At 41.7% G+C, this 25,467-nt stretch overlaps 1 protein-coding gene across 2 annotated transcripts; it reads right to left on the bottom strand.

Moving 5' to 3' along the window:
• On the bottom strand, positions 1-24,172 carry LOC131396191 (ATP-dependent RNA helicase DDX19B). 2 transcript variants are annotated; one of them, XM_058528255.1, is made up of 12 exons: positions 24,096-24,172; positions 13,801-13,849; positions 12,834-12,887; positions 11,969-12,104; positions 11,543-11,635; positions 8,360-8,462; positions 7,454-7,568; positions 5,285-5,462; positions 4,690-4,927; positions 3,992-4,154; positions 3,325-3,516; positions 1-2,897 (listed from the first exon to the last, which is right to left on the bottom strand). In XM_058528255.1, exons 1-12 carry the CDS (start codon positions 24,165-24,167, stop codon positions 2,836-2,838), a joined length of 1,455 nt encoding a protein of 484 aa, XP_058384238.1. In that variant the 5' UTR covers positions 24,168-24,172; the 3' UTR covers positions 1-2,835. The 2 variants fall into 2 exon arrangements, with proteins under 2 accessions (XP_058384238.1, XP_058384239.1); XM_058528256.1 differs by lacking the exon at positions 24,096-24,172 and adding an exon at positions 21,812-23,539.
• Between the last annotated feature and the right edge of the window lie 1,295 nt (positions 24,173-25,467).

Below are 25,467 nucleotides of genomic sequence, written 5' to 3' on the forward strand. Positions count from 1 at the left end.
TGAAACAACAAAGGGAGAAGATTTATTTCCAAGCCCTATTTTTATTCCTTTCTCAGGACTAGAAAAATAAATGTAAAGACTTTGTAATTGTTGGCATCTACCCTCTTTCTGATTAGTAAGCCAGCGTCCTCTGCTTTACCAGCAGGAAAAAAAGGAATGTCAGGAGCCCTCTCGCAATTGAGTAGGGCCCTTGGCCTATGGAGACATCCCAACAGCTCATGTTGGAGCAATGTCAACTCTGAAATGGAATAGTCGTATCAGGTGATGACTAGCCTGTGGAATAACATGTGAATCTTCACTTATGTATGATTACTAATACCAGCAACCAAAAACATGCTGCTGTTTTCTTCTTATACTCCTTAATGATGTCTTAGTAACATGTACACTTCATAAATTCAATTAACATCAATAAAGAGTACATCAACAATTGATTAGTTCTTATGCATAAAGCCAATGAACGACAGAAAAAAAAACAATAAAATCCATTGTTTATGGATAATGAACATATCTAGAATCCTCCATTGGACCAAAATCTCTTTTTCTCAAGTGAGTTTCTCTGTTCTAGGGCACACTTTATCATTCCATACATAGGAACTTTTAAAAACAGTAAAAGAAACTCAGGACTGAAGCTCACCAAGGGCTCAATACATTTTTACATTACTGATGTCTCAAGATAGCACAAGATCACAGAGGCAGCTGTGGATCATTGAACCCTGGGAACCAAGCAGTGGCAGGAATGAATACGGACTGTGAAGGAGTATACACTGCAATGACACAGGGGTGACACTCCAGAGCCATCCATAACAGTGAGTCTTACCTTTTTAAAAGACACATACTCCTTTGGGAGTCTCTACCCAGGAATATGCATTTAAACTCAAAATACTGCATATACTTCATAAACTCCATGAAACCCATCCAGTGAATTCTGGGGGTCCAAGACCCCAGATGAGAACTGTTGATCTAGATTTCTACCAGATACCCATTTACTCCTACTATTATAGAGTCTGAAACACATCCCTTCCCATTTTCCTGCTCAGATTTAGGGCTACTCAGTAGATAGGTTATATATATTGTGAGAAGGTGGGGTGTAGTCAGTCAGCAGCCTTGTGAGTAGTCTATACTTCTTTAATTATTGCCTTTGTTTTCAGGCTGGGTCCACAGGACTTTGGGCGAGGGGAGGCATTAAATTTCTTTTATTATAAGACTCCCAAGGTGGGTCAGAAGCATAGAGAAGACTACACAATCAAGTGCCCACGGGGGAGTGTGGCAGGATTGGCAGTCTCTTGGTCTCTTTGCAGTATCTGTAATGTCAGAGAAAGGAAACCACCTGGAGGCTGGCATTGGCCCCTTCCTTTCCCAAGAGATAGATCTGGCTCTAAAACACAGCAACACCTATAAGGAAGGTCTGGGATTGGAAGAGTTCTCATCACAGAAAATCCCTCTTCCAGGCCTGGTCCTAGATAAAGTGGCCACTCTGTATCAAGGTCAAAGAGCTGAAGAGGACTCCTTTTGGCTGGCGTTTCATATTGCTCTTGCAACTCAGTTTCATCTCATTTTTGCTCTGTCACTCTGTGGGTACCAACAACTTTGGCCAGGTATGAGGAAGTGTCCATTAATATCATTTGCTCTTACTATTCTACACACAGATGCCAAGTTAAGGATGGAGCAAAGGTCTTGGCAATCACTCTTGCCTTCGACAGATGAATGGCTATAGTCCATCTGGTCCCTTAGTTGCACCTGTTTGTATTCCGAGCACTGAAAATGCAGATGTTCGGAATCCTTTTTACAATCAAGACGCCAAATATGTGAAATCATTTCCCAGCTCTGACAAAACTTGCCTTCTGGGATCTGGAGACAAAGCAAGGATTTGTGACTATTGCTGATCACTTCTGGAGCTGCCTTGGGGCTGAGTATTAGAGACTTGAAACCACAATTCTCACTGAGGATCCAGACTTCAGATCACCTTTTATTTGCTTGGGCCTACTAAGGGGTCAAGGTGAGGTTAGGGATGTAAAAAAAGATGCTGCAAGTGCCTATGAGATCAGGTTTTGTGGCAAGCTAGGGCCACCACTAATTCTCCACGATGACTTCTCCACAGGACTTGCCCAAGCATAAGCAAGGGATCCACCAGTAATCAGATATGCACTATACACTGATTGCACCTATTGAGAACAGGTCATCGTCCTGCAACACAAACCTGCATACACCAAAGGTCCCAGTTGGCATTTTGGTCCATGCTTAGCAACTCCCTTCCTGCTGTGGGATCAGGACAGAGAGGGGCTGACAACACTCAGATGAGTGGTCCCACCCCAAATCCAAACAGGTAGCTCACAGGCCTCCTCTGCTGCCTCACGCCATACTCCAAACATAATGGCTGGCTTACATACCTATCCTACTTGCGGTCTCTTTCTCTGTGTTCCCTCTTTACCTCTGTTCTGTCACTTTCACAAGGGCTGGAGGCTGGCCCAAACACTCCTAGCCAGAGAACAGGCAGGGGCTGACACAAAGGATCCTGAGCAAGTGATTTAGCCACAGCATGTAAATTAGCATAACAGAAAAGGCTGGCCAAAAAAAAAAACAGACGGAATTTCCAAAAGGTAAATTTCTGTGTATTCACACCTAATCTTAAGAAGTTGTGTAAACATTTTTTTTCTACCTTCCCCCATCATTTGCACAATTTTTGTCAAGTCCAAACGTAATTTAAAACGAGGTAGGTAGTTTCTCTCTACTCGCGCCTTCGTCTTTGTGGTGACTGTCGAGGCCTGTGTCAGGAAAGCACTAGTCTCCCGTGCAAGGGGAGCGCCCAGGGCCAGCACCAGTGACTGGTGGAGCTTCTCAGTTGGCTATTTTCTCAATCTCATCCAAATCATCCGTGTCCAACCTTTCTATTTTCTTATCTAGGGGGAAAAAGAGAGAATTCAGAGAGAGATCAACATGGGATTACTGTGGAGACACACACCTAGGGAAGGGTCAGCACAGCAGGGAGAGAGGAAACACAGGTCTCTGCCCCACCTAGGGACGTGCCCTGCCTCTGGCCACAGCCATCCTTCAATTAACTGCAAAGGCTTCCGGTGCCTGAGCAAGGGACACTGACAGCAACAGTCTCCTTCAGCTGGCCAAGGGGGAGCTGTCACTCGAGTCCCTGAGCCCTGAACTCTCCAGGTGTGCTCTACGGGAACTTCCATATTGTAGGGAAGGAAAGGAATGTGGATAGAGATAAAGGCCTCTCTCGGGGCCACAGGAAAACCCACCCTTCCCCAGTCCCTCCTTGGACTTGCCGCTGAAAGGAAAGGGCCCTGGCAGGAGACGCTCCCAGGGACTCACTAAAATGCTCCTGGATTCTGTTCAGGATGTTCATGCTGTGCTTGCTGTCGACCATGTTCACTGCCAGGCCCCTCTTGCCAAAGCGGCCAGTGCGCCCGATCCGGTGCAGGTAGGTCTCGTTGTCCGGGTTCCCATCCTTGTCCACGGGAAGGTCAAAGTTGATGACGACAGACACCTGTTCAACATCGATACCTGCGTGAAGGAGAGTGCAGAGGAGTAAGGACAGGAGACAAAATCTTTGTTGCCCATAGTCAAGCCAATGTATACCAACTTTGGGTGGAAGGAAGACTCTGGGATGGGCCAGCTCTGGGATTTGGGAATAAGAACCCAGAGGAAAAAAAGAGAACTTTGGCAGGTGCTAACCAAATTATAAAATCAGTAAGAGAGCCTCTGCTAGATACAAGTATCTAGAGAGGCAGCTAAAACCTCACTGGGTGCCCCAAGAGGAGCAGGCGCCATTCTAAACCAGTCAGATGCCTGTATGTTTCCTTCCACCAAGTCGGGACTCCTGGCTTCTATGAAAGTTCTTATCTGCTCAGGGAATCCAGTCTCTCCTAGAAAAGAATGTCACCCCCACTGATCGCCCCCAAACCATCTGAGCTTCGTGAATATGAGGGTTTCTCCTGCTACCCCGAGCCTGGCAGACCAGGGCACATTCTCTGCTCACCGCGGGCACACACGTTGGTGGTCACCAGAACCTTCTCTTTGCCCTCTCGGAAGCGCTCAATCACCGCAGCCCTCTGCTCCACCATCATTTCACCACTCAGCAGGGCCACCTGGTGGCCTTCTTTTGAGAGCTCTGCTGCCAGCCAACTAGCTGTTTTGCGGGTCTGGAGTGAAAAGAATTGCTTTAAATGAAGATACCTGCAAAAAAGCAGGGCTTGTCGCCATTAAAATACATGAAAGCCCTGCTGAGTTCAGTCAGCAGGTTAGGCTTATAAATTTCTCAAACAGAATTTTAGCCACATGATTTTTTTTGGACGAATTACTTAAATGATCTTAGTTCATCTAGGAAAAGTGTAGTGTGAGACAAAGGTCTTTATTCCTAAATAGTCTATATTCTTAATGTTTTAAAATTATTTCATTGGATGTTATTTCCAATTTTTCTTAAGATCTCTAAGAAGTGGGATCAAGAAGGTTCAGTTCTTCACAGTCTTCCCTTTGTAACTCATTACAATCTGAGGAGCATATGCCCTGGGGCAGGTGGAAGTGATTCATCATTTTCTTTCTAGTCACACAGAGGGAACCTGGTCCTCTTCAGCACTGAGGTGGGGCTGGCTGAGAGGGAGTGGGCAAGACAACATCCTTCAGGGGAGCTCCTCCCCCAGCAGGCTTGCAGTTGCTGCTGCTGCTGTTGCTACTCACATGGCAGAAGATCATGGCTTGAGCAATGGTGATGGCCCCGTAGAGGTTACACAAGGCCTGAAACTTCTCGTCTCTGTTATTGCAAAGGACATAATACTGCTTGATGGTGTCCAGTGTCTCTTCTTCACGCTTCAGTTTGATAATGTTTGGATCAGGGACCACTTTCTGGGCAAATTTCCATACAGAGTCTTCAAAGGTGGCAGAGAAAAGCAGCATCTGGCAGTTCCTGGGCAGCATCCTGCAAGGGAATGCTGGATGATCCCGAGGTTTCACTGGAAGGAACTGAAGCACAGCCTCCCCAGGCTCGGATGGTCTACATCCCCAGGAAGAGGACAAATGAGGGGAGGAGAATTATAGGGAGGAGGTAGACGCAGACATAGGATAGGGGCATGGGTAGTGTTAGAGTCCCTGAGTCTCCTTCCTCAACCCAGGCTGGGAGTATGACGGTCCATGTGCTGACATGGAAATGGCCCATCAAACAAATGATTCTGGAAGTAGTAAAGAACCTGGTAGGGGCAAGAAGAGGAGTCTGAAGTAAAAGGAGATGTTACAGATCAGGAGGCTGAGACGTTCCTCCTGGCTCGAGAGTTCCTACCTTTGGATGCGGATGCTCTGATCTTGGTGGCCCTGAGTAGCTATCATCACGTCAGCCTCATCCAGAACAAACACTTTGATCTTCTTGGGGTCAATGAACTTGAGCTTGGAGCACCAGTCCAGAACAGTCCCAGGGGTGCCAATGACAATGTGCTCATTGATCTTCTGACCTCTTTCCACTGTGGAGACAAGATGTTTTCCATGGGTATTCCCACGGCAAAGCCAGCTCTCCTCTCTGAAAAATTCTAAAGCTATGATGTATTTTAACGCAATTGTTTTGTTGTTTGCATTAATATTTTAAGGAAAGGTTAAGATATCACTACAGTATTAATGGACAAACACACAAAAAAATAGACAATAATGCTGAAAAGATATAGTAAGGATATAAACAATGAGAAGATGAAAACCTCGTCAGTGGTATTCTTTTTCATTCTCTATAATCATCCAATTCTCTTTTAAGGATCTGTTATCTTTATTTCTTCTCTGTCAAGATCGTTTCCCCAGACCAGGATTGCATTTCCTCACAAGTAGACTTTTTTCTAAGTTCTTCTCGCTCCAGTGCACTCTGCTCCTCAGCTATCCCAGCATCTACATCAAACAAGTCAGTTGCCTTTACGTGCCCCCTGCCCAGGTCAGTAAATAGGATTCATTATAAAAGACTTTGTCTTCTCAAAGAAACATAAACTGTCTCTCTTAAAGTGCTTCCCCAGAGTAGGTCTGGCAGACTATGGCACATTCTTGGCCCTGTGCAGTCTGAAATCGAAAATTTGGCTCTTCATTTTGAATTAGGTGGTACCTACTGATTCAATTTTTAGTCCTTAATTACAGCCTTGACCAGACATACACAAGCCCCCTCTAGTCACAGCCTAAATTTTGGCCAAATGGGAATGTCGAGTCAATTCAAAGCTAACAAATGCTGCTTCCTACTTCGGTTAACAAACCAATTACTGCCCCTCACAAAAAATTTAGAATCCTCTGCCATTGTAATGCAAATCCAAATTGTAATGTTTTAAATGTCTTATGATTATTTTCCACTAAGTTTGATTATCTTATTTATTTTTCTCTTCAGAATTGACTTCAAGTTGGCATTAGGACATTGTGCACAGAGTGGATTTCTGCAAGTCATAAAGTCACAGGTTTGTGTTCAAGATCCACAGAACTCAACCAAACTTCCAACAAATTTTAAATATAGTTAGTTTGTTATAAAACAAATGAATGTAGAAAAGATGAATAAAGAGAAAAGAATATAAAAATAAGCTCCCAGAGTTAATTGCCATGAACATTCTAGAACATTGTTGTTCTTCTAATGACATTAAAAAGAAATTAGACAATTAAAGAAATCCAGAATTTGGAACATTTTATAAGCAACTAGTCTAGTCTGTTCAAAAAGTCAAATGTAAGCAGGGGGATGTGAGGGGACTCTTCTAGATTGAAAGAAACTTAAGAGATACAACCACCAAATGCAATGCATATACACTGACTCAATCTTGGTTCAAAAACAAAACAGCCATAAAGATACACTTTTGGGACAACTGGGGAAAAATGATAATGGACTAATGTTAGCTATTAGGGAATCTGTTAATTTTTTTGGTTGTGATAGGGTCTTATGGGTATGCTGAAGAATGTCCTTATTATGAAATGCATGGTAAAGTATTTAGGAATAAAGAGCCACAATGTCTGCAATTTATTTATTTATTTTTTTAAAGAGGATCAGTCTATTTTATTATTTTATTTATTTATTTTTTTTGTGAGGAAGATCAGCCCTGAGCTAACATCCATGCCAGTCCTCCTCTTTTTGCTGAGGAAGACTGGCCCTGGGCTAACATCTGTGCCTATCTTCCTCCATTTTATATGGGATGCCGCTACAGCATGGCCTGACAAGCGGTGCGTCAGTGCGTGCCCAGGATCCGAACCCGGGCCGCCAGCAGCAGAGCGCGCGCACTTAACCACTACACCATGGGGTCAGCCCCTGCAATTTACTTTCAAAGGGTTCACCAAAAAGATACACACACACATACAGAGAAAGCAAATATGGCAAAATGTTAAGTTTGCAAATCTAAGTGGAGGGCACACGTATTCATTGTATTATTTCAACTACTGCATGTGTTTTGAAATTTTTCAGAAAGGAAGTTATTAGCTTAATGAAATAGGATCACATATTCATACTCACATTTATTGCCTCGAACAGCATAAGCTAGCTTCAGTTCAGGGTAAAATTTGCCCATCTGCTCAATCACTTTTCCCGTTTGAAGGGCAAGCTCGTAAGTTGGGGAAAGGCACAGACACTGGTAAGAAAGAGTGCAGACTGAGAATTCAAGACAATAGCTCTTCTGCAATGGAGAATTACCATTAGGATTTAGTTATTCCTCCAGCTGAGGCTGAAGGAAAGAATATATAAAGTGCACACCATTTGATTCTTTAAGCTGCAAAGTCATAAGCGAGAATTCTTAGGGGTCAGAACTCTCGCTGGGTAAAGACACTTGAAAACAGCTATTGGCTACTAGATTACCACAACCCACATGTGAGCAAGGACCTGAAATTCCAATTGGAGATTAGCTTCCGTTTCACTTACTCGAAAGTTCTCAGAACTTTCTAATGGATGCCAGTTGTATGAAGGAGGTTTTTCCTGCAAGTAAAGGAGCCAACCCTACCAGCAGTATCCCAGAACTGGCAAACCATGGGAAGGGGAACAGGATTTTCGTTGTTACTGGAAGATAAGCCATGTTGTATGTGCTCAACTTAAGGGGTTCTAGTTTATGTAAAAAGTAATACACAGCTTGGCTTTTATTTTATTTTTTTATAATTTTATTTATTTATTTTCCCCCCAAAGCACCAGGAGATAGCTGTATGTCATAGTTGCACATCCTTCTAGTTGCTGTATGTGGGACGCGGCCTCAGCACGGCTGGAGAAGCAGTGCGTCGGTGCTGGCCCGGGCTCGGAACACAGGCCGGCAGCAGCAGAGCGTGCGTACTTAACCGCTAAGCCACTGGGACACAGCTTGGCTTTTAATCCATCAAATGGCATTTCCCTTCTAGCTATGCATTAGCAGAAAACCCAAATTCACCCAGCCCTTACCTGGGGGTATCTATTTGCAGGTTCTACTTGGCTGAGCATGGCCAACACAAAGGCAGCTGTTTTACCAGTACCGGATTGAGACTGGGCAATTAAGTTCTGTGGGCTGCACAAGAAAACAAACTGTTTAGGAGCTTAAATTTTTTTTTTTTTTTTGAGGAAGATTGGCCCTGAGCTAACATCTGTCAATCCTCCTCTTTTTGCTGAGGAAGACTGGCCCTGGGCTAACATCCATGCCCATCTTCCTCCACTTTACCTGGGATGCCTGCCACAGCATGGCCTGACAAGCGGTGCGTTGGTGCGCGCCCGGGATCTGAACCTGCAAACCCTGGGCCCCTGCAGCAGAGCACACGCACTTAACCGCTTGCGCCACCAGGCCGGCCCCAAGGAGCTTAAATCTTAAGTATCCTTTCAGTTAATAAAAATGAAGACTAAAGCTTAATTAAAGAATGAGCATTCAAGGGGATGGATGCACGGTGTAGTGGTTAAGTTTGGTGCATTCTGCTTCAGTGGCCCAGGTTTGCAGGTTCAGATCCCAGGTGTAGACCTACACCACTCATCAGCCACCCTGTGGCAGCAACCCACATATAAAGTAGAGGAAGATAGGCATGAATGTCAGCTCAGGGCTAGTCTTCCTCAGCAAAAGAAAAAAAAGAATGAGCATTCAAAATTAATTTACAGGAGGTGGCCTTGGATTCTGTAGCAGTGTTATATATGCTAGCTTCACAAATATAGGGCACTATAGAGAGATTTTATGGTAGGATTTGAAGCACTCCTTATCTTTTATCTATTCTCAACACAGTAGCCAGTGATTCTTTTAAAATGTGAGTCAGCTCATGTTATTTCTCTGTTTAAAAACCTTCCAATCACTCATTCAGAGTAAAAGTTAAAATCCTTATAATGTCATACAAGGTCTCACCTGATCTGGCTCCCCATTACCTCTCTGCTCTCATCGCCTACTACCCTCCCCCTTACTCCACTCCACCACAACCTCTCCAATGCTGCTCTGAAAACATGCCAGCCATGCTCTCGTCCTAGGGCTTCCACGCTGGCTGTATTCTGTCTGGGACAACTGTCCTCAGACGACAACATGTCAGCTCTCTCCTCTCCAAGTTTTTGCTCAGATATCACCTACTTGATGAGATCCTACCCTAACCAGTTGACTTAAAATTGCAATCTACTTTGAAATGCCTTAAAAAACAAGATGTATTGGTGGGTAGATATGTGATAAAGTATAGTAAAACATTAGTGGTAGAATCTAGGTGGTGGGCATCTGAGTGTTAACTATAAAATCCTTACAATGTTGCTGGATGTTTGAAAATGTTCATAATAAAATGTTGGGGATAAAATTGCAATCAGGTCCTTGGTATTCCTGATCTCCCCTATCATGCTCTATTTATTTTTCTCCTTAGCACTCATCACCTTTTTTTTAATGAGGAAGATCGGCCCTGAGCTAACATCTGCCAATCCTCCTCTTTTTTGCCGAGCAAGGCTGGCCATGGGCTAACATCCATGCCCATCTTCCTCCACTTTATATGGGATGCCGCCACAGCATGGCTTGCCAAGCGGTGCGTTGGTGCACGCCTGGGATCCGAACCGGCGAACCCTGGGCTGCCGCAGCAGAGCGCGTGCACTTAACCACTTGCGCCACCAGGCCAGCCCTTCATCACCTTTTTAAAAAACAACTTTATTGAGATATAATTCATATACTATAGGAGTCACCCATTTAAAATGTACAAGTCAATATTTTTTGTACGTTAAATTATTAACTTTTAAAAAGTGTGGTCAAATATACAACGTAAAATTTGCCTTTTTTTTTTTAATTTGCCTTTTTTTTTTGGTGAGGAAGATTGGCTCTGAGCTAACATCTGTTCCCAATCTTCCTCTTTTTGCTTGAGGAAGATTGTCCTTGAGCTAACATCTGTACCACTCTTCCTCTATTTCATATATGGGACGCCACCACAGCATGGCTTGAGCAGTGTGTAGGTCTGCACCCAGGATCTGAACCCGTGAACCCCGGGCCACCGAAGAAGAGCATGCGAACTTAACCACTATGCCACCAGGCCAGCCCCCAAATTTGCCATTTTTAAAGTGTACAATTCAGTGGCATTAATTATATTTACAATAAATCACCTTTTAACATAGTATATATTTTATTTTTAATAAAAATAAATTATCTATGCTCCAAACTAGAATGTAAGCTCCATGTGGGCAGGGATTTTGTCTGCTCTGTTCACTAATGTAGGTAAGTGCCTAGAATAGTATCTGTTACAAACCATGCACTCAATAAATATTTGTTAATGAAGAAAGGTACTAGATAATTCTCTCAAGTCTCTTGAACATTAACAATCTAAAAACGAGCATCTATGAAAGCATCAAGATCCATATACACAAACGACTAATGTGAAATAATCTAATAAATATTCCATTTAGTTACCTTTAAGTATGCTCAAAGTGCCAAGTAAAAAAAGACATTATCCATCTTGAAAAAAAGGTCACTATTATGACACAGAACAAAGAAAACCTCAAGAAAATACAGACCTAAAATATCCATTTTTAGACAAATAGGAAAAGGAGTTTCCGGGCTGTGGCAGTGACCCACATACAAAATAGAGGAAGACTGGCACACAGATGTTAGCTCACAGCTAATCTTCGTCAAGCCAAAAAAGAAGATTGGCAACAGATGTTAGCTCAGGGCGAATCTTCCTCAGCAAAAAAAAAAAAAAAAAAAAAAAAGATATATATATAAGTTTATACAGAAAAAAATCTACAAGTCTTTACTCCAAACATTAATAGTGTAGAAGGGAGGGAGATTACAAATGATTTCTTTCTTTCTTTCTTTTTTAATTTTATTTATTTATTTATTTTCCCCCCAAAGTCCCAGTAGATAGTTGTATGTCATAGCTGCACATCCTTCTAGTTGCTGTATGTGGGACGCGGCCTCAGCATAGCCGGAGAAGCGGTGCGTCGGTGCGTGCCCGGGATCCGAACCCGGGCTGCCAGCAGCGGAGCGTGCGCACTTAACCACTAAGCCACGGGGCCGGCCCTACAGATGATTTTTTATTTTTCATTGTTTTCTAACTTTTCTAAAATGAGCATGTGTTACTAGTATAGTTTTTTTTTAATAATAAAATTTTTAAAAAATGGAAAATTGAAAATGGGACAGAGTTGTGTCAGGACACATACGGCTCAGCAAGCATCAAAGGCAGTGCGTTCTCTTGTATCTTGGATGGACGGTTGAAGCCCATGGCATAGACTCCCTGGAGAAGCTGTGGTTTCCTGGAAAAACAGTTAAAGATGAAAGTCACAGTCTCTTTGGTTGAGGAAAGAAGCCAAATATCTGGGGGATTTTTTCTCTTTTTTACTGCTGTTACACACTAAATCTAAAAATAACTATACTTGAATTGTGCTGAACTGAGCACAATGTGCGAGTGCAGCGAAAGCTTTTTCAGGTTACCTGGAAATTTTACTTAATAACCCAAAGCAGCTAAATTCTTTTATTAAGCTTGTGTTAGCTAAAAATGTTTTGCTGTGATAAAAAAATATATATGACAGTCCTAGGATTTCTATCTAAATGCAAAGGGAAGGGTCAGAAAGTAAACAAATACTCACAGCCGAAGCTCCTCAAAAGATTTCACTGAGTAGAGGGGGGAGTTTGGATCCCGTTGTAGGACTTCCACTTGGTTTGTGTTATCGACAAGGTTGTTTCTGATCAGCTTGTTAAGTAAGGACTGGGCAGCTCTGTCCTCTGTGAGGAAAAAGAGAGCAAAGATTTTAACAAGTCCATGAAATACACCATGAGCTCATAGGAATTCAATTGGTATTTTGAGCAATAACGTATATTTGTACTGGCACTTCTAATTCAAGGTATATCACAGTTTTGATTTATAAATATAATTAATTAAAATAGTTTATTTTATTAAAGGGAAAGGTGATGAGACTCATATATCCATTTGAGCCTCATATTCTTCTCCAAAACTCAATTCCCAATAACCCTCCTTTCCTGAGGTTATCTCTTCCTCCTATCTAGACCCAGATATTTACTCTCCAATTGGCACACAATATAAACTCAATATAAATATAAAAGTATTAGCTAAACACAACGAAAAAAATAGAAATTAACAAAGTCTGTATCTTGATATCGTATAAGCTGTTTGCATCTTGTTATCCATGTTAAATGTGTCAAAATATCATTAAATTTAATTTTATTAGACAATGGGTACGTAACTTTTTTGAAATTTCTTTTATAATGCCCTGTACAAGATAATCATTCAGGGAATATTTCCTGCTGCTGCTGAAGTTCATCAGTTCTTCAAAGTAAAATTCCTCCAAAATGTAAACAATTAGAATTCCTGCACCAATAACAACGTTAAACTTTTATTAGCACTGTGACTCCCATTAAAGTCAAGCCACTTAGGGTGTAAAAATAACAATCCATTCTCTTAGACTGTAGTACCTAACTCTAAGGCTGTGTTACCTTTCTCTTCTTCATCTGTCTTCTCTGCATTAGCACTGGTCTTGACAACAGCACCTTTATCAGACACAAAGTGGCTGTCATTCAAAATCACATCCCATACCCAACAGCTGAGACAATTCAAATTCTATGAGACACTAGAAATGTAAAGGCCTGGGGAGCAAAAAAATAAATGAGGAAACCAAGCCACACATAAAAACATTTTATTGTTCCTATGTAAACAAACGTATGAAATACTGTTGCTTATATTTCAATTATTTCCTATTGCAAGTCCTCTCACTGTACCTCAAAAACTAATGTTAATTTCCCTTATAGCATCAATATCTCCCAAATGTTATAGGAAGACGATAACAGCAGTCAGTGATTAGAAACCATCTTGATGCTCAACAGAGGAATATCTGGGCAAACCATATTTCATCAATATATGAACACAATAATGCCATTTAGAGTCTCTATGTATAAACTATTGATTAATAGAAACATACATTCAAACAATGTTGTAGTTCTGTAAAATTATACAGAAAAAGATTGTAAGTGAATTCAGAGTAAGGTAAATGTTACAATTTCCCTCCTATAATATTAAGTACATCAATGAAAATTTAATAGAAATCTTAGATTTTTTGGTAGATACGATTTCAGAATGATTACAATAGGTTAACTCTCAGGTTGCTCATACTTTGTCTATCTCATCTCATATTGAGGAATATTTTATGATAAATAATCTTTGGCAGTATATTCTTATGGTTAGTAATAAATTTAATAATTTATAAGCTAATTAAGCACCCTCATGCTTATATTAAGCAAAATATAACACAAAACAATCCAGTTTGTTGATTCCCAAGTCAAGTGACTGCCAGTATCTCCCAGCCCCATCTGGTACATATATAATTTTTTCCAGACAGTTGTGACATCAAAACATAAATTCTAAAGGAGATCACATTTGTTTTAAAACTAGCTTTTAGTTACTCACCATTGGCATCCGGTTTGATTTTCTCTTCCTTAAGATGCAAGTTGCTCAACTAAATGGAGAATATGGGAGGAGGGAAAGTGTCAGGAAAATCACTTAAAATATTTTGAATCAACAGAGCCTCCCCAATGAAGCTGGGGAGAAATGAACACTCTCAAAACCTGTTCATTAGATCTAGTCATTAGGACCTATTCATTAGGTTGTTCTGCTGGGCTCCTTTCATTTACTAAAAGTTTGAGTGACCATAAATAAAATATCCCATAAATACAGCAGTAGGAAAAAATTGGTTATACAACAGCTCAATCCACACTTCCTAATTATAATCCTTAGAGAGAATCATAATTGGTGAGTTTGCTTAATGCCCTGATTACAAGGACTCTCTCAGTAGAATATCATTTGAGTTGTCATTCTCTCACTTTCCAAACAAGAGGAAATGTAAAGAGATATTGGAAAATGCAGTCATACTTCAGACAGAGTACAATGAGGTGGGAGGACAGCAATGAAAAGCATCTTTGGGTAAGAATCAATTATGTTGCAGGATATGTTTGAGCCCCAGGACCACAGCATGCCGATATGCAGCCTCACATTCAGGTTGCCTTGTGCTGGATGTTTGATATTTTAAGTTGGGAACAACTTGGAGCATCATGGCACACTGTGTAATCAAAAAACCCACCAGGCTGACCCAGAGCAAAGAGACATTTCACAGAAAGAATTATTAGGACCTTGATCAAACACTGTAAATTAGAGATATCCTGGCAGGACTTATCTCCCCTATTAGAATGAAAATACCTTTTTATTTGTCAATTATACCTCAATAAAGCTAAAAAAAAAGAAAAGAAAATACCTTAAAGACAGGGGATATTTTTATTTTTAATTGACCTTTGGATCTGGCACAAAGCAGGTGCTCTAATCATAAAATATTAAGTAGAGCTTAAGACATCATCTAGTGAAAGGTAAAAGAATGAAAATCACCACAATCAAATGGCTACTTCTTTTTTTTTTTTTATAATTTTATTTATTTATTTTTTTCCCCAAAGCCCCAGTGGATAGTTGTATGTCGTAGTTGCACATCCTTCTAGCCGCTGTATGCGGGACGCGGCCTCAGCACAGCCCGACAAGTGGTGGTCGGTGCACGCCCGGGATCCGAACCCGGGCCGCCAGCAGCAGAGCGCGCACACTCAACCGCTAAGCCACGGGGCCGGCCCTCAAATGGCTACTTCTTAAAGCATGACCTACACAGGTTCTTTATGTCTTGAGGTTCATTTCTGCCTTTCCTCTAAGTCCAAGAAGGAAGAAAGGGGAGGAAGGAATGAAAAAATTGTTTGTTTTAATGAGTGGTTAATTGGGAATGGAGGAACCTCACTTCTATTGATGGAAACTAAAAAGGGAGTTTCTTGTGTCTGTCTCCTTTGGTATTGGGGGTAGGAGGAAGCAGGAGGGAACACACTGGAGAGACTGGCAAGAAAGGAAATTGGCAAAAATGGAAATCATCATAAAGCAGTACAATCCTTCATTAATTCTGAAGGAGAGGGAACACGCTAACAGGTAACAAATATGAAGCAACTAGCGCAGGGCATGATATACAGTAGGTGTTCAACATATTTTAGACTTCACTAAAGCACTCCTCCTCCACATCCTGCCAATGAAACTCGCTTAAGTCTAGTATTCAGGGCTGACAAAAAAAAAAAAAAGAGAGAGAGAGAGAGAGCCAGCCCTGATGGCCTAGTGGTTAAAGATCAGTGCTCTCACCACTTTGGCGGCCCAAGTTTGCTTCCTGGTCGAGGAACCATACCACCAGTCTGTCAGTTGCCACGCTGTGGCGGCAGCTCACATAGAAGAACTAGAATGACTTACAACTAGGATATACAACTATATACTGGGGCTTTGGGGAGGAAAAAAAAAAGAGGAAGATTGGCAACAGATGTTAGCTCAGGGTGAATCTTTCCCTGCAAAAAAAAAAAAGAGAGAGAGACAGACAGACTGACTTATGGGTAATATTTACAAGAGTACGGTTAATAGCACCCACTCTTAGGGTGATAACTGCTACCTAAAATAAATGATAGGGCTGAGATATAAATGAGTTAATGAGGTGCAAATGAGTTAGAAATATCCATTACTGTAAAGCATTTGAATATTCAATGATAAAAGGACAAACCATTCTTTTGTTGATATATTGTTCAAATTGAAGTTAACAGAATAAATAAATAGTTAAAATAACTAAAATGCAATGTGTAGGAAAAGTTGGTAGCAACAATATAAATGAAACCAATAGATGTGGTATTTTACAATTACAATGTATCAGAATCCTGGAGAGGTTCCAGCAGAATCTAAAAACATACTTAGCCCTTACTAGGCTATAAGGATCCCAAAGCCTATACGGCAATAGCAGCAGGACAGTGAAGTTTTCATTACCCACTGCAGTGACAGAACGCTGAAACTTATGGTGAAAGCCAGTTAGTTCAGTTACCTTCCTTTGCTCTATTTATTTGGACCAAAAAGGAAAAACCAGTTTCTCTTGCAGTTTCACTGGAAACTATTTTGAAATCTAAAGGCAAAAAAGCAAAAACACTCACCTCATAATATCCACATTTTTCAATGACTTTAATTAATACTTTAGTTCTTAAGATATATGAAAATAATTGAAAACTATACAGTTACACTCACATTTTATTCAAAAGTTACTTGAGAAAGGAATCTGAAGGCAGAAGCAGGAAGATTTAATGGTAAATGAACTATACTCAATAGGGATCGCCTCAGGCAGGATGATGATGGAGGAGATTTAGAGGCTCACTCAGTTTTCTAATCCCTTTGCTCTCCTCTAAATTGAAATTTCCCATGGAACAAAGGGGAACAGAGAGGAGCCATTGGGGAATGGGGAAATAAATATAAATGGAATCTAATACTTTCTTATCTAAAATGAATAAGAGGGCCGGCCCTGTGGCTTAGCGGTTAAGTGTGCGCACTCCACTGCTGGCGGCCCGGGTTCGGATCCCGGGCGCGCACCGACGCACCGCTTCTCTGGCCATGCTGAGGCCGCGTCCCACATACAGCAACTAGAAGGATGTGCAGCTATGACATACAACTATCTACTGGGGCTTTGGGGGAAAAAAATAAATAAAAATAAAATAAAATGAATAAGAGATGAAGCTTGATGAATATTTAAAATACAGTAACCTTGCACTGTACAAGTCACAGTCACCTATGTCATGCAGTGCCTGTGGAGATCCTCAGTGAGAGTTCCACAAGGAAGAGGGTAACAGCGGCGGCTTTACTCATTACTTACTCATTTGTTCAGTTTTAGAATATTGTGATCTATGCATTTACCTATGCATGGTTAAGTAGATTCACAAATTTTATCCAGATTCGACTAACTAATCCATACAATATGGACAAGTAACTTAAAAGATTCCTGCAAAGAAACTGTGAATTACAGATAACAACAACAACAACAACAATAGCTATCACTTATATAGCACTTATATCAGGCACATTCATAATTCAATGAGTTAGGTACTATGATTATCCCCATTTTACGGATGTGGAAACTGAGGCACAGGAAAGTTAAGCAATTTGCCCAAGGTCCTATAGCTAGTAAGTGATAGACCCAGAATACAAATCCAAGGCAAAGTGTGAGGCCTTAACCACTACACAATAGTGCCTCTCAGAGATACTACTAATCTCAAAGAAAATGATAATCTTTCTTTCTTTCTTTTTTTTTTTTTGCTGAGGAAGATTCACCCTGAGCTAACATCTGTTGCCAATCTTCCTCTTTTTGCTTGAAGAAGATTCACCCTGAGCTAACATCTGCTGCCAATCTTCCTCTGTTTTGTATGTGGGTCACCGCCACAGCATGACCGATGACCAGTTGTGTAGATCCACGCCCAGGAACTGAACCTGGGCCGCCAAAGCAGAGCGCACTGAACTTAACCACTAGGCCATAGGGCCGGCCCCAAGAAAAGGATAATCTTAAAGATGATACAATGGTGCAGGCACTTTGGAAAACGCTCTGGCAGTTCCTCAGAAGTTAAACACAGAGTTATTAGATAATCCAGCAATGCCACTTCTAAATATATACCCAAGAGAACTGAAAATATATGTCCACACAAAAACTTGTACATGAATGATCATAGCAATATTATTCATTATGGCCAAAAAGTACAATCCAAATGTCCATTGATGGACATTGATGAATGGATAAATAAACTGTGCTATATCTATATAATGGAATATTATTTGGCAATAACAAGGAAGGACATTCTGATTCATGCTGCAACATGGATGAACTGTGAAAACATTATGCTAAGTGAAAGAAGCCAGACACAAAAGATCACATATTGCATGATTCCATTGATATGAAATGTCCAGAATAGGCAAATCTAAACAGACAGAAAGTAGATTAGTAATTGCAAGGAGCTAGGGTGGGAGGTTGGGGAGAAAAAGGGGTGACTGCTGATGGGTACGGGTTTCTTTTTGGGGTGATGAAAATTTTCTAAAATTGATTGTGGTGATGGTCATCCATACTTCCTCCAACATAAAATCATTAACAAAATGGATCATAGACATAAACGTAAATTTCAAGCTATTAATTTTCTAGGAGAAAATACAAATGAAAAGCTTCGTGGCCTTGGGTAAGATATATTTCTTAGAGAGAACACAAAAAGAACTAATCATGAAAAAAATGAAAAATTAGAATTAATCAAAATTGAAAATGCTTGCTCTTCGAAAAATACTATTGTGAAAATAAAAAGTCAATTTGCAGTCTGGGAGGATATATATGCAAGACACATATCTGATAAAGAACTTGTATCAAGAATACATAAAGAACTCTCCCAACTCAATAACAATATGATTTTTAAAATGGGCAAAAGATTTGAAAAGCCACTTCAAAGAAGTTATATGGACGGCAAATAAGCACATGAAAAGATTCTCAACATCATTAGTTACAGGGGAAATGTAAATTAAAACCACAATGAAATTGGATGAATGGAGAAAAGGACCTATAAGAATGGAGAAAAAACCGGCCATGCTGTGCTCGTGGGGAGGTGGAGCACCTAGAGCTCTCATACACTGCTGGTGAGAATACAAAATGGTACAGCCACTTTGGACAACAGTTTGGCATATAACTTAAAGTTAAACATACACTTAACATATAACCCAGCAAATCCCAAGATAAATGCAAACTTAAGTCCATACAAAAATCTGTATCCTAATGTACACAGACGCTTCATTCATAATTGCCAAAAACTGGAAAATACCCAAATGTTCATTAACAGAAGATTAAGCAAACTGTGGCACATCCATACACGGAATACTACTTAGCAATAAAAAGGAATTATTGATCCGTATAACAACATGGTTGAATCCCAAATGCATCATGCTAAGTGAAAGCCAGATTTTTCAAAAGGCTATATATTGTATGATTCCATTTATATAACATTTTGGAATAGGTAAAACTATAGTGACAGAAAACAAATCAACTGCCAGAGAAGTGTGGGAGAAGGGAGTGACTGCAAAAAGTTTGAGGGAACTTTTTGGGAATGGTGACAATGTTCTATATCTTGATTGTGGTGGTGGCTGCATAACTGCATACCTTTGTCAAAATTCACAGAACTGTAGTGCTAGTAAGGATGAATTTTACTATATATAAATTGTACCTCAACAAACTTGACTTAAAAAAATTAAAGAGGGGGCTGGCCCCATGGCACAGTGGTTAGGTTCAGCATGCTCCGCTTCGGCGGCCCAGGTTCACAGGTTCAGATCCCGGGTGTGGACTCACACCACTCTTCAGCCATTCTGAGGTGGCGACCCACATACCAAATAGAGGAAGAGTGGCACAGATGTTAGCTCAGGGCTAATCTTCCTCAAGCAAAAAAAAAAAAAAAAAAAAAGAGGAAGATTGGCAAGAGATGTTAACTCAGGGCAACTCTTCCCCACCAAAAAAAAAAAAAATTAAAGGGTCAGTCCAAGAGAGCCAACATTCAACTAATAGGAGTTTTAGAAAGAAGGGATGAAGAAAAAACAAAGTGAAGAAAGGACAAGAGTTTTCCAGATTAAAAAGACCCACCCAGTGCCTTGTAAAACAGATGAAAATAGACCCATCCCAAGACGCATCATCATGAATTTTCTGAACACTGGAGACAAACAGAAGATTATCTAAGCTTAGAAAGGGAAAAACAGGACACATCAGGAATCAGAATGGTCTCAGACATCTCAATAACAAATACAAAAATCTAGAAGGTAATGGAACAATGCCTTTAAAATTTGGCAGGAAAATAATTTCCAACCTACAATTCTACCCCAGCCGTACTATTATCCACATGATAGGGCAAAATAAGCTAATTTTAGAAATGCAATACCTTAAAAAATTTACTTCCCCTGGGCGGCCTCGTGGCTTATTGGTTAAGTGTGCGCGCTCCGCTACTGGCGACCCGGGTTCGGATCCCGGGCACACACTGACGTACCGCTTCTCCGGCCATGCTGAGGCCGTGTCCCACATACAGCAACTAGAAGGATGTGCAACTATGACATACAACTATCTACTGGGGCTTTGGGAAAAAAAAAAAAAGGAGGAGGATTGGCAATAGATGTTAGCTCAGAGCCGGTCTTCCTCAGCAAAAAAGAGGAGGATTAGCATGGATGTTAGCTCAGGGCTGATCTTCCTCACAAGAAAAAAAAAAAAAAGAAAGAAATTTACTTCCCATACACCTCCAGAAACTGATGGATGGCTCCATCCAATTAAGATAGACAAAGAGAGGAGATACAGAAAAGAGGGGATCCAATACAAGAGAAGAAGAAGGAATCCCCAGAATGAAGGCAAAGAGAAATTTGCCCCATTCACCTCCAGCCTCCAAAATGAGCTGTGCTCTAAACATAGGGGTAACTAGTCTGGTCTGAAACAGGCTAAAAGATCTGGGAGAAATGGAATTGACAGAATACTTGATGTGTCTGAACATCCTGAGATAAACTTAGACAATCAGCAAAGAGCTTGGGATTGAATTGGTGATAAGTACAAAGAATACAAAGCAAAAGCACAAGGCAATTATAAATTCCAAGGAAAAAAAAAGTTTTATAGGAAAGTAAAAGTACTCATGAGTTACTAATTAATATAAACACGGAATACTGATCTAACTAAAATTATAATATAATGAAAAGATGGGGAATGGGAAGGTGTGCATTTGTGGTGGGGAAAAGAGGAAAGAGTCAAAATCAGTAAATACCTAAAACAGAAAATTCAAGAAGTAGCAAAGCAAGTGTGTTATTCAGGGAACAAGGAAGTCAATACGGTAAATCAGTTTCAAGAGAAATAGTTTTTTCGGGGGAGGAAACAATTGGTGGGAACCAGGTTTTAAAACTATTTGACTCTTTAAACTATGTGCATATATAAGTTATATATAAGTGTATATATAAAGTTATTTATAAGTTATAGAAAAAATAAGATTAAGTTCTTGTTCTTGAAGAAGTCACAGGAATAAGTACTAAAAAAGTAGGTTCAACACACCATCAGAACTGAGGGCGTTTAGGTGGGAGAAATGAATTCTACACAGTAATGTTTAACACACATTCTGCTTCCTGTCTGTCAGGCCCAGAACAAGTTAAGCGAATCAGGAGAGGATTTACTGACTGTCGGGCCTTCTGAGTCGATCATTCATCATCACTGAGCAAGCACACAAATATCAGTAAGCCATGGTCCCTGAGCCCAAGAAGCTCAGAAACGGGCGGTGGAGAGTGACACCTACAAAGGTGATTATAAATCCAGGGTGGTGAGTGCAGTCTATGATATACCCTGATTCCAGGAAGACAGGCAGGTGGGCTGGACTCATTTTCGAGGGGAGCACTCATCTGCACTTACGTAAACCAGCAGGCCGGTGGGTAAACAAAGCCAGGGCAGGGTCCTGGCTCCATCCCCACCCGCACCCCATCCCGGCCCTGACCAACCTAGGCAGTGTCCTTTCCCAGGGATCAGATCCCCGGCCAAAAGTGACCCCTGACCCTTTTACGACTGAAACCAACTCACCGACTCGGCCGCCGCTTCCTGCTCGTCTACTGCCAGGGCCCACGAGTCGGTGGCCATGGTTCCAGGCGCGCGTGGGACGCTAGTGATGGCGGACTAGCCGCAGCGCAGCGCGATCGTGGGTTCCCGGGGGTCGCGGCTAGCCCGGCTCCGGCCCCACTAAGAGGGAAGTCATTCGCTCCAGCCCGGCGCTGGGGACCGGAAGCGGCGCATCGCAATGACGTCGGAGCCCGCGCCAGCCCGGCAGCCCCTGGACCCTTTCGGGCTGTTGCTTCGGTCGCTTTCAGACCACTCTCAAGCCTGCTTAGCTCACGCTTTCTTATCCCACGTCCAGAACCGCAGACTGAAGCATGTAGTTATCTTAAAGTGCCTAAGCTCCTGTCAACTGGGCGAGCAAAACCCGCCCAGCATAGAGGCATAGAAAAAACTCGAACAGATTGAAAACGTGTATCAAAACAGAAAACCATTACAGATAGTCACACAACTCCGTACTGAAACAAGCAGATCTTTTTTCTCACTTTTCAGGTTGGTGATTTCAAATGTCCAGGTGTTGGGAATCAGCCCTCTCAAACACCGTTTGGTTAATTTGTCCCACAGACTGTGTGGCAACACCACTTACAGGAGTTTCACCTTGAAAAAATACTCAAGGTGCTAGGGAAATGTGTTCCAGGTAGACGATCAGAGACAAGAAAGGACAAGCAGGTTTGTGGAGCTGAACAGACACACAGTTCCTGTGGGGACTGACTAGAGCAAGGGATGGAGAGGTTGGTAGGAGGCGGATGAAAAGAGCCATACAGAGCAGCTTAATGAGCAAATGAGTTCATCCAGGGAGGCCCTCCCCATCTGGCATGACTTTGGAGTTAGCTGTGCCTGGGTTAGAATCCCAGCTATCCCATGTAAGTGTTGTGTGATTGGGAGAATTTTAAAAAAGGAAAGAATATTTTGGGCTTTGAGAAGAGGTAAAATAAAGATTAAATGTGACACTTGCTCTCCCCTAACTGGAATCAAACAAGCTTCTCTCCCCTTGTTACTTCACTAGAAAGAAGCTGGGCATTCTCCTGCAACCTGAGAAAATGAATCCCCACTTCTCTCTCTTAGCCAATGTCCCACTACAATAAATTAATTTCAAGCAATAGTGGGCTCTATGTGAAATTTTACCTGCAAAGTATGAGTAAAAATGTTTGGGAAAGGGTAAAGCAGTTCCTGGCAATCCTCTACTTGCCATGATTCTTCTTCTGCATCCTTTGAGGGGTTAACTTGGGGAAGATGTTTTTTGGACCCTACAGGTGAGGATGTGTAAAAAGAAAGAGGCAACACACAGCCTGGCAAGCCATGACCTACATCTCATCATGTGAGAAGCAATCGTGGAAATATTTTGCCAGAGAAATCATAGTGATCACAAGGCTAAAGGAGGTGAAGGGAAAAAATTTTTTGAAAGTTTAACGAGGTTAAAAAAAGGAACCATCCAAGGTGCAGGGCTTATATAATAGGATCCACTTGTGCAAAAAACAAACTCACATGTATGCTTGTACATACTATAGAAAATATATAAGATACAAAACTGATCACAGTGGCTGCTTCTAGTGAGGGGCTCTAGAGTCTGGGATGGGAGAAGACTTCCATTTTGTTATGTACATTTTATCCTCTGAAATTTATTTTCCACGTGCATGTTTTCCTTTTAAATTTGTATTTCAGACAAACAAGAAAGGAAATAATATAACAAACATTTAGGTTCCCACCTGGGGGCTTAAGAAATAGAACAATTAAGATTCAATTGAAGCCCCCCCCCATAGCCATCCCGAGAAACAGCAGCTATCCTGAATTTGGTGCTTATCCTTCCCATGAATGCTTTTAGCATGTGCTACTTTTCCTAAACAAAACTTAAAAATCAGCATCAGGATTGCAGACTCTCCTACGTCCACTTCCCCGCACCTGCACAATGTGCGATTTCCGCTAAGAAAGCATCTAGTTCCCAAAGTAGGGCGTGGAGAGTAGAATCAGGGAACTAAGAGCACCTGGATTTGAATTCGGCTTCTTGCTTTTACCCCTACGTGACCTCAGGCAGCCTCCGTCTCCTCTGAATCCTGGTAAGTACCCACCTCATGGTTCGAAGATTCAACGAGATCACAGGGTTAAGGCCTTGGGCTCAGTGCCTGGTTTACCGCGAAGGCTGGATAAATATCACCTGCTATTGTTATTCCTGCCCCCGGCGCCAGGGGTGGGGGCGAGGAAGACGCCTAAATATGGGGAAAAAAAAGGTCTCGTTTCTACCCTCAGAGATACTCACTTCGCCAACGGGCAGGGCGACCGGAAAGCGCCCCAGAGCGCGGCCTCGGATGCGGCCAACAGGCCCGGCCATCGCCCCTCAGCATGGCGGTTACCTCCACCAACGGTCACTCGCCGCCGCAACCCCATTGGCTGAGGTCTGGAAGCCGATCCCGCAAGCCAATCAGCAGAGGGGACGGTACAGCCTCGGGCATGCACACCAGGTAATTTGAGGCAAAAGGCTGAATCTAGGTTCCAGCAGGGGGCGCCTTTGTGTGCGTTTTGTCATGTTTTGTTGACTGACTGGCTCCCTGGCTAGACTGGGAACTCTATGAGAGCAGCGCAGTGTCTGCTTTCCTTAATGTTGATCCTCAGGGATGAACTCATAATAGACACTCATTTGGTGAATAAATAGATGAGGAATGAACATCCCTTGGATAAAGCAAACTTTAAAAAAAAATTTTATTGAGGTTATATTGGTTTATAATAATATACATTTCAGGTATACATTTTTATATTTCAGCTTCTGTATAGACTGCATCATGTTCACCACCAATAATCTAGTTTTTATCTGTCACCATACATATGTGCCCCTTCACCCCTTTCACCATCCCGCCCACCTCCTTCCCCTCTGGTAACCACCAATCTGTTCTCCTTACCTATGTATTTATCTTCCACATATGAATGAAATCATATGGTATTTGTCTTTCTCTGTCTGACTTATTTTGCTTAGCATAACACCCTCAAGGTCCATCCATGTTGTCGCAAATGGGATGATTTTGTCTTTTTTTATGGCTTAATATTCCATTGTATATATATATACTATATCTTCTTCATCCATTCATCCATTGATGGGCACTTGGTTGCTTCCAAGTCTTGGTCATTGTGAATAATGCTGTGATGAACATAGGGGTACATATATCTTTTTAAATTAGTGATTTAAAAAATATACTACAGGGCCAGCCCTGTGGCTTAGCAGTTAAGTGTGCGCGCTCCGCTGCTGGCGGCCTGGGTTCGGATCCCGGGCGCGCATCGATGCACCGCTTCTCCGGCCATGCTGGGGCCACGTCCCACATACAGCAACTAGAAGGATGTGCAGCTATGACATACAACTATCTACTGGGGCTTTGGGGGGAAAATAAATAAATAAAAATCTTTAAAAAATATATATATATATATACACTACAGGCGCTAGCCTGGTGGCATAGTGGTTAGGTTCATGTGCTCTGCTTCTGGCGGCCTGGGGTTTGCAGGTTCAGATCCTGGGCATGGACCTACACACTGCTCATCAAGCCACACCTGTGGCAGGTGTCCCACATAAAGTAGAGGAAGATGGGCATGGATGTTAGCCCAGGGCCAATCTTCCTCAGCAAAAAGAGGAGGATTGTCAACAG

Source organism: Diceros bicornis, chromosome 32, assembly GCF_020826845.1.
Source record: "Diceros bicornis minor isolate mBicDic1 chromosome 32, mDicBic1.mat.cur, whole genome shotgun sequence".
In the NCBI taxonomy this organism is placed as follows: domain Eukaryota; kingdom Metazoa; phylum Chordata; class Mammalia; order Perissodactyla; family Rhinocerotidae; genus Diceros; species Diceros bicornis.

Coding starts and splice junctions, on each gene's coding strand:
- LOC131396191 (XM_058528255.1), bottom strand. CDS start 24,167: ATGGCCGGGCCTGTTGGCCGCATCCGAGGCCGCGCTCTGGGGCGCTTT. Junction 11,636..11,968: donor TCTTTTGAGGAGCTTCGGCT/GTGAGTATTTGT, acceptor CTGTTTTTCCAG/GAAACCACAGCTTCTCCAGG. Junction 7,569..8,359: donor CTGCAAATAGATACCCCCAG/GTAAGGGCTGGG, acceptor CTTTCTTACCAG/TGTCTGTGCCTTTCCCCAAC.